This window comes from Melozone crissalis, unplaced genomic scaffold (assembly GCF_028551555.1).
Source record: "Melozone crissalis strain CALT ecotype California unplaced genomic scaffold, PUWL_Pcris_2 ptg000062l_1, whole genome shotgun sequence".
Taxonomy (NCBI): Eukaryota; Metazoa; Chordata; class Aves; order Passeriformes; family Passerellidae; genus Melozone; species Melozone crissalis.
In genome coordinates, this window is record NW_026535840.1 from 793582 (window position 1) to 802885 (window position 9304).

The 9304-nt window shown below is 49.1% G+C and overlaps 1 protein-coding gene across 1 annotated transcript; it reads right to left on the reverse strand.

The window, feature by feature from the left end:
- Positions 1–150: 150 nt before the first annotated feature.
- On the reverse strand, positions 151–5251 carry PCBD1 (pterin-4 alpha-carbinolamine dehydratase 1). The gene is made up of 5 exons (XM_054288329.1): positions 5026–5251; positions 3633–3715; positions 1918–2049; positions 1508–1588; positions 151–991 (listed from the first exon to the last, which is right to left on the reverse strand). The coding sequence occupies exons 1-5, from the start codon at positions 5249–5251 to the stop codon at positions 893–895; spliced, it is 621 nt and encodes a 206-aa protein (XP_054144304.1). The 3' UTR covers positions 151–892.
- Between the last annotated feature and the right edge of the window lie 4053 nt (positions 5252–9304).

Genomic DNA, 9304 nt, shown 5'->3' on the forward strand with positions numbered 1-9304 from the left:
GCCTGGTGTAATACTGCTGGAGAGGGGTTACAGCAATGACAAACTGCACAGCACCTTGCTGCTCGGCTACAGAGAAGCCAAAGGGGTCACAAAATGGGTTTAGGCACATTCTAGGAGGTAAGGAGCAACAACAGGGGCAGGATGGGGGCAGGCTCTGGACAGATTTACTGGTGTAACTTGACTCTGGAAGGACATGGACCTGTTGGAGTGAGTCCAGGATGATCGGGGGGATGGAGCACCTCTGCTGTGAGGAAAAGCTGAGAGAATTGGGATTGTTCAGCCCAGACAAGAGAAGCTTTGGGGTGACCTCACTGCAGCCTTCCAGTGCCTGAAGGAACTGACAAGAAACACAGAGAAGGATTTTCTACAAGAGCAGGCAGTTACAGGACAAGGGGAAATGGATTCACACAGAATAGGTTTAGATGGGATATTGGGAAGAAATTCTTCCCTGTGAGAGTGGGCAGGTGCCCAGGGAAGCTGTGGCTGCCCTGGATCCCTGGCAGTGTCCAAGGCCAGGCTGGATGGGGCTTGGGGCAGCCTGGGATGGTGGAAGGTGTCCCTGCCATGGCAGGGGGTGGCACTGGGTGATCTTTAAGGTCCCTTCCCACCCAAAGCATCCCGTGACTCTGTGATATGACTGACTGCTGGTAAGAGGCTCAGCAGCTGGGGCTGTGGGATCACATGGCTAAGGAAGGGTTTGAGGATGGAACCTGCACGATCAGAGATGGATACATGCACCCTGAGCAGTGCCTCCATCCATCCGAGCTGCGCTGGGGGGGCTGGCAGGGTGTCGGGCTCTCTGGATCCAGGATCTGGCTTGGAAGTGGGAAAAGGCTCTGGGTGCAGGGCACAGTGGCACAGTGGGGTTTTGGCTGGTCAGTGGGACCCCTGGTCAGGAGAGGGAAGCTGCCACCTGCTCGATGAAGCTGGCCAGGTTGATGTCCCGCTCCGACAAACCCCCGCAGTCGTGGGTGCTCAGGGTGATGTGAACCTAGGGCAGACAGACAGACAGACAGGTCCAGAGGTGTTGGCAGAAACAGCAGAGCTGCTCTCCCCAGTGCTGCATCTGATGAGGCAGGAGCTCCACACTTGTTAGCAAAGTCCCTGGGCTGGCACAGGCGCTCTGGCACTTTGCCTGCTTTTCCTCCTTCCTACAGCTCATGCTGGCCACAAGCTGTCACTGCCACCCCTGCCTTGGTCACAGCAGCCACCTGTGCCCACTTCCAACTCACTCTTTTCCCTGGAAGCTTTTCCTGTGGCTGCTACTTGATAGAGATTTTAATAAGCAATGCTGGTGCCAGCCTTTGGCAGCTACTGCTCAGCTGGATGGGATAAAAGGAGCAGGAAAGGATCTGTGGTAGCTGAAGGCTGGCTGTGATATGGGAATAGCATCTGAGGGAAGAGGTCCTGCTGATGAGAACAGCACTTGCTGCTCCTGTTTTGTCCCTCAGAAAAGGGAGCTGCTCCCTGAAGGGCTCTGCTCTGTCCCCACCATCGTGTTCCTTACCTTGTTGTACACATTGAACCACTCGGGATGGTGATCCAGTTTTTCTGCCTGTAGAGCCACTCTGGTCATGAAGCCAAAGGCCTGCAGGGTAAGAAGGAAAGTTAACTCTCAACCATTTACCCTGCAACATATTGGTTTTCACTCCCATTACTAATGATTTTACACTGCCTGTGTCTACGTAACCCAACCAAATGCAAGGCCTGGGCTACTCTGGGGGTTTTCTATTGGTTTTCCTCTTCCTGAGGAGCGTTTCCCAGACAAACTCTGTGCTGAGTTGATCCCTTTGGTGTCCTTGGGAGGGTATTTTGCTCAGCCATTCCATTTCAGGAGAGACACAGAGAGCTTTCTTTGGCAGAGCTTTGCAGAGGGGCCTCTCAGTGTGCAGAGCTCCGTGTCCCTGGTGCTCGTACCCGGTTGAAGTCCTTGAAGTGGAACTCTTTGAAGATGGCATCTCTGCCTTCCACCTCGTTCCACCCCACAGCTCTCAGGTTGGGCAGCAGCTGCTCCCTCTCCTCCGTGCTCAGCCTGTGGGCTTTGCCTGCCTGGAGAGGGAAGAGGAGCAGGTCAGCGTGGCAGCAGTGGGAGGAAGCAGGTGTTGAGAGCAGCGAGGCATCCCATGGGTTGTGGAGTGGGTGGGAGGGTTGGAATATCCATGTCCTCTGCTCCCTGCCTGGAGTACATCCTGCATGTACCAACAGAGTCCAGCTGGTCCCCTCTGTCTTCTCACCTGCACCACCTGCCACGGTGCCTGAGGTGCTAAAAAATGATACCTGTGTGAAGTTAAACCCCAAAATACATATAATCCCCTAGGGAAAAAAGAAAAACAACCAACAACTTAAAAAGCAGAAGATCTTGTGATCATTTCTAGATCTGAGAATTGCTTTAGGGTTCCTGAATAGGAGGGCCTTTCCCCCTCTCTTTCCCCCTCTCTTTCCCCCTCTCTTTCCCATTGGGAGCCTGCTTTTGAGGAGAAAGAAGTGCTGTGGATCAGAGCTGAGCCACGCTAAGCTGCAGTTCAGCTCCTTTCCCCCCTCTCCTTTATGTTACAATGGATTTTAAGAGGCTGTTTCTCCCCGTGAGGAACAAAGGGCAGAGGGAGGGATTGTGGTTGAGCTGTGCCTTGGGCAGAGCTGCTGGTACTTATTTGTAAGGGGTGGTAGTGGGGAAGCAGCAGTTGTTGGCTTTGAGGGGTGTTTATGGGCAGAGATGAAGCTAAAATGAAGCTCTTGGGGATGGGGGCTGCCTGAGCCAGCTCTGCTCTGGCTCAGTGGGGAAGGCAGGAGTGAGTGCAAAGGGGCACTGCTCTCTGAAATGTCATCTTCTGGCAACTGAAATTCTTTCACAGAATCATAGATTGTTCTGAGTTGGAAGGGACCCACAAGGATCATCAAACTCCAGCTCCTGGCCCTGCACAGCACAGCCCCAAGAATCTCACCACGTGCCTGAGAGCATTGTCCCAACACTCCTTGAGCCCTGGCAGGTTTGGGTGAGTTGATCTTTCCAGCTGGTGATGATAAAGAGATCCTTGTAATTTATTCTCCTTTGTGTGCTGTAGAGCCAAGTGTGGCAAGTTGGATATGAGTTTTGACAAATCTGGCCCAGTTTTTTGGTGGGTATTTGATCAGCAGCCCCTTGAGATGCTTTGCCCGGGCATCAATGCTCAGAAATGGCACTGGGCAACTGAGGCAAATCATCCTCTCTTGTGGCTTCCCTGCTCACAGGCTGCACAAACCCAAAGGACCAGCTGTGAAACTGATGTTTTTGTGGGTGGCTCTTGCATGTTTTGGGGAAGACTGGAATGATGACACCCCATTCCTATGGCTGTGTGGGTGCCTGTCTGCATGGAATGGAGAGTGCCAGAGTGTCACTGGTAGTGGGATGCTTCCCATCCCCTGGCATTGCACCTGCAGGATTTTTGGGGAGGGTGCATATTTTGGATGACCCCCTGGCAGCCCTGACTCTGTCACCCCCGTCCCCACCCCCCAAATGTCAATGCTGTGCTGGCAGGGCAGGCAGTGAGCAAACAGGACGGAGCTCAATAAACGCGGAGCCGTTGCCCTTCCCTGCTGATGGGGAGATAAGCCGGGCACAGGTAGCTTAGCAACTGGGTGAGGTGGGGACAGACAGAGGATGGCTCTGAAGGGAGCAGGGCAGGAGATTCCTGCACCAGGATTCGGGACCAGGGGCTGAAACCTCTCCGTATCGGTGCTAAAAGGAGGAAGGGTAAAGCCGGAGTTGCGGCTTGGAGCAGAGGGATGCAGGGTTCCAAACCAGCCCTCCCCGGGCACAGCAGCAAAGGGACGTGGTGTAATTGTTCTTTTTCTCTGTCGTGGCTCTGTGGGAGGATGGCCCCGGGGCTTTTTCCAGCCCAGCTCCTCCCAGCACCAGCGGGAGGCATGGCCAGGCTGAGGTTTGGCACACAGAGCCAACTCCTCTGGCTGTGTCCGAGGGCAAACCCTCTGCTGGAGCACCCTGCTCCAACGCATCCTGCCCTAATCCATCCTTCGCCACACCAGGACATGGGCCAGCCTGCTGGTTTTGTCAGGATGGCATGGTAATGCTTTCATGTGCCCTCACTCCCTAAAAACAGACTCTTCTCATTAGGGAGATGAAATTGCTTTGTTTTCTTCTGCTGGCTCTCAACCGCCAAAAAGTTGGGATTTTAATTTTTGAGTTTTTTTTGCCAGCAGGAAACCAAGTAGATGCATTGTGCAACAGAGGGAAAGGAACCAGCAAGGGAAATTGGGAGAATCTGAACCCTCTTTGCTCTAAAATCTTCCCTTTTAAAGAACCATGGAATGGTTTGGGTGGGAAGGGACCTTAAAGATCATCCAGTTCATGGGCAGGGACACCTTCCACTATCCCCGGTGGCTCCAAGCCTCATCCAACCTGCCCTTGGACCCTCTTTTCTCTAAAATCCTCCCTTTTAAAGAACCATGGAGTGATTTGGATGGGAAGGGACCTTAAAGCCCGTCCAGTTCTACCTCCTGCCATGGGCAGGGACACCTTCCCCTATCCCAGGTGGCTCCAAGCCCTGTCCAACCTGGCCTTGGGCACTTCCAGGATTCCAGGAGCAGCCACAGCTGCTCTGGGCACCCTGTGCCAGGGCCTGCCCACCCTGCCAGAGAACCGGTTTTCCCTAATGAAAAGCAGAATTTCCACCTAGGCAAAGGCACGGGAGGGCAGCCCTGGAATGCTCTATTCGCTGCGGTGGAAAAGCCGATTTCCAGCGGGGCCGGGCGCGTTGTGGGGCCGCGCAGATGGAGCACACGCGGGGGTCGCCCTTGCCCTACAGAATGTGGGGAGGGGGTCATTCCTGGCGGGCCCTTTCCCTCCCCCTCGCAGAGCCTGGAGAGCGAGCGCTGCCTTTGGAAAAGCAGCAGCAGGAGCCGGCGGAGCTGCGCGTTACTGATTAACCACAGCGCCCGCTCCTTCCCCTTCCTCCTGCCGCTCCTCGCACCCTGCGGCTGCCTCCGGCGAGGCGCGGCGAGCGGGCGGCCGGCCCCGCAGCCACTCACCATGGTCCGGGGCGATGTGGTGGCGGTGATGATGACGGTGACGCTGCTGCTCCGTGCCCGCCCGGCGATGGACGCTCCCGCCGTGCCGATCCCGCGCGGCTCCTCGGGGCGGCGGAGGCGTGGCGAGGCCGCCGGACCCACCCCCGGCCGGCCGAGCCTTCCCAGCCCCGGTCACCGGGCACGGCCGGACAGGGGCGCTGGGAGCCCCGCACGCCAAAGCCGCCATGGGCTTGGGCCCCGAGACGCGCACCCCTCTCTGCGGGCCGCTCCCTTGATGTGAAAAATGGGTGTTTTGTGATTGGCTTTTTGCAAATATTCAAAGGAATTATACATGTTATATATATATATATATATATATATATATATATACATATTATATATACACACATATATAAAAATACATATATATATTCATATTATATATACACACATATATATAAAAATACACATATATTCATATTATATATACACACATATATATAAAAATACACATATATTCATATTATATATACACACACATATATATAAATACATATATATACATATTATATATACACACATATATATAAAAATACATATATATACATATTATATATACCCACATATATAAAAATACATATATATACATATTATATATATGTATATACATATATTATATATATACACCTATATATTATATGTATATATATGGGTATACATCTATTATATGTGTATATATATGTATATGCATATATTATATGTGTATATATATATTATATGTATACACATATGTGTTTTGTTTGAAAGTGATGCTGTATTCATTCTCTTAAGTAGTGTGTTAAATACAATTTTAGGATATAACATAATGTTAAAATAGCAGCTATGTATGGGGGATATTTTTTTCAAGAAAGGAATGAGATACTTGCACCAGATAGCAGCCACAGGACACCTGAATCTTTCAGAGAAAGAGAATTTACTGCTCTGTTATCAGAAGAAACGAACTTCTTCCCACCTCGCTCAGCCATGGAGACTCAGTCAGGATTCACAGGAAGAAGCTGACACTGCCCAGACAGAATCCTGTGTTTGAATGGAATTTATGCATCATGGATGAGGTGTATGAATATGCAACAGGCTGTTGCTTTTAAGGGTTAATCCTCTGTTAACGTGGGTCCTTTTTTGGGCTTATTTTGCCCAGAAAAGGCACCTGGACTGTCTGTAACTCTTTGTTCTTATTGTCTGGTATTGTCCTAATCTCAATTGTCCAAATTTTTATCACGCTAATTATATTGCTACTCACTGGCTTGCTGTCCAGGTTAGGCCAGGTTATATCAGCTGAGAGCCCTGCAAATGGAGCAGAAGAAGGAGCAATGCCCCACACAACATTTCCCAGCGCTTTTAAGGCATTTTCTGCCCTTGCCAAGCGAATGGTGTGTTCATGGATGCTGAGTGCTGCTCCCTGGCATTTTCCCTCTCCAGGCCAGATGGATTTGTGCCCATGTCCTGCAGCTCGTTGTCTGCTCAGCCCACGCACATGATGGGCAGTTTTCCAGTGCTGACCAGTTTTTATTGTGCTGCTGTACGTGACAGACAGGAATTCAGCCCCCTGCTATTCCCTCATGGCTTTCTTCACCTCTGAAGCAACTAATTCCAGATTCATTTATTTAATGATATACATCCCTTGTATATACTCTTGTGCACGTTTTGTTTTCTACTGTAAGGGATTGTGGGTTCTGCAGAGATGATTTGTTTTTCCAGCAGGCACGTTAGAGGGAAGCAAATACTTTTTTTTTTTTTTTTTTAATTTTTAAAAATTTTTCCCTCTGTAGATTTGTGTGCGTTCCCTTTCTGCACAGCTTTAATTGCCCCATCTGAAATGAGACCCTTTAGGTTTGTGTTTAATGATTAACTGAGGGGTGTTGGGCAAGGTGTTTGCTCAGAGCAGTTTGCACCCTGTGCAAGGGGCGAACCTGTGTACTGGGAACAGATTTTTGCTCTTTTGCCCCTCTCCTTTTTGTCTTTTTTACAGCTGTGCTGCTTTTGGTGGCAGCTAACCCCACGTGTGTACGGGACTCTGCATATTTGGCGGGGGGGTCTCATATCACTACTGAAATTCTTATTTTGTCAATAACTTTTTAACAAAACATACCTGACCTGAAAGTTGCTTTGCTTGGGAGCAATGTTCTGTCTCCCATCTCAAAATTTGCTTTTAGATGGGATATTGGGAAGAAATTCTTCCCTGTGAGCGTGGGGAGGCCCTGGCACAGGGTGCCGAGAGAAGCTGAGACCCAAAGGGTGTTTTAAACCAGGGTGGGCCAAACTCTTTCATCATCTGCAACCTGAAGCATTGCTCTCATGGCAAAATAGATTTAATTAAAGAGCTTGCTTAGCACTGGAGGGGATTTATGGCCGGTGTGACAGGTTTAAGTTGACAAAAGGGCCCAATAAACAGAAATGAATCATTAATTAATTGTGTGCGAGATTCCCTCTTGTAGCAGTGTTTTATCAAAACCAGTGGGGCTCTCGGAGCAATGATCAAAATAAATTGGAGGCTGGCAGAAACTGGGGCTTTGCTCTGCTCACACTGTGTGTCAGGCTAAGGTCTTTTGTGTCTCAGGCAGAGTACCCTGCATGGAAAATAAGGTGAAAAAACCAGCAATAAAATGGCATCACCACTTCTAATATGTTGAACACAAATCCCAAAGTGGGAGGGGAGGTGCTTTCTGAAATTCCTGCTTTCAGGAATATCAGGGCATATAGGAGTGAGCAGTGTTTCACTGAAGGGAGGTCTTGGTTGGGTATTAGGAAAAGATTTATGCAGAAAGGGTGATGGAGTTCTGGAATGGCCTGCGCAGGGATGTGTTTAACAAAGCCTGGACGTGGCACTGGGTACCAGGGTTTGTCTGAGCTGTTGGGGCTGATCTTGGAGGCCTCTGCCAACCCAACCCAGAGATTCTGTGATTCTGTGACAAATCTGAGTTTTGCTGTGGTTTACAAGTGGCTTTGGATAAACTGCTTAACCGTCCTCAGTCCCCATTCCCTCTGCTAGCTGGGATACTCATTTTAATGGGATGTCTCATGAATTACCTGGTATCTGGGGAGCTCTTAAATCCATGTAACTCACATGTAACCATGGGATGTGATCCTGCTTTTAGATCAGAACAACAATAATTCAGAACTGAGCTCATTTTGTTTTGATTTTCCTAATACTGACTGAATTCAGAGAGACAAGTGACAAATAAATGATTCACCATATTCATGACTGCTTCTCAGGTTTCCCAGAGGAGGATGATGATGCAGACCTGAGTCCAAGGTATGCAGGAGTGCTTTGGATTCTGAGAGGAATGCCAGGAGTGCCATGGATTCTGAGAGGAATGGCAGATTTGTCTTTACAAACAAGCTGTGGGTCTGCTGGTAGATAAAACTAGCACTGCGAGATAAAAGAAACAATGGGAAGGGTTCCACTGATTGATGAATGAAAAAAGATATTTGCTTTTACAAATAAACTTTAGGTTTGCTGATCAGTGAAAATAGACATTGAAAGATGAAAGAAACACTGGGGAAGAAAACTCCCTAAATTCCATAAGAATTGAAATTTAAAGGGAGGGTTGTACATTAGAGGGAAATCTTTGGTATCAGGCATTTTGGGAGTCTGAACCTCTCAAGTGCCTCAGCCAAGGGGGAAAGAGAGAAGGGAAATGTAGCTGGGAAATTGGAATAAAAAGGAGGCTGCATCCTCCAAAAATTTGAGAATAGGAAACTCAGGGTTGGGACAGAATAATTCTGTTTGCATTCTGTGTTTGCTCTTGAAGCCACACACAAGGGCTCTGGCAGGTGATGTACCCGTGTGTCACAGATCTTTTCTGCTTCCCAGGAGCAGACAGGGCTGAGATCACAGAGGTTGTGGCCTTGCCAAGGTCACCCAGGTGCTGCAACAGGATGTGATTGTGCCAGGGAAAGGCAATCCATCCAAACTGCCTGGTTTGCTGATGGGTTAGTCCTGGAGCTCTGTGCTTCCCTGGGCACAGCTGGAGCCTGCCTCAAGGGAAGAAGCTCCTTGTATTCCATCCAGTTTGTTTCCTGACTTTCAGCCCAAATTTCTTTGTTGAACAGGTTGGGTTTTCTGGCAAATTTGCAGGGGTGGCAGAGGGTGAGTGAGTGTGAAAAACACCAATAACTTGTTTTTAAAATTTAAAAAGTTTAATCGTAATAAAATGGTTACAAAAATAACAATATAGAGTAATAAAAATTTGGACAATTTGGATTAGGACAATAGGAGACAAGAAGAACAAAGAGTTACAGA

Bases quoted from the DNA above. Each gene is read 5' to 3' on its own strand.
- PCBD1 (XM_054288329.1), bottom strand. From the start codon at position 5,251: ATGGCGGCTTTGGCGTGCGGGGCTCCCAGCGCCCCTGTCCGGCCGTGC. The intron at 3,716-5,025 runs GTGAGTGGCTGC...TCCTCCTTTTAG, and splicing joins CCACATCGCCCCGGACCATG to CACCGATACGGAGAGGTTTC. The intron at 2,050-3,632 runs GTCTGTCCCCAC...TTCCCTCTCCAG, and splicing joins TCCCTTCAGAGCCATCCTCT to GCAGGCAAAGCCCACAGGCT.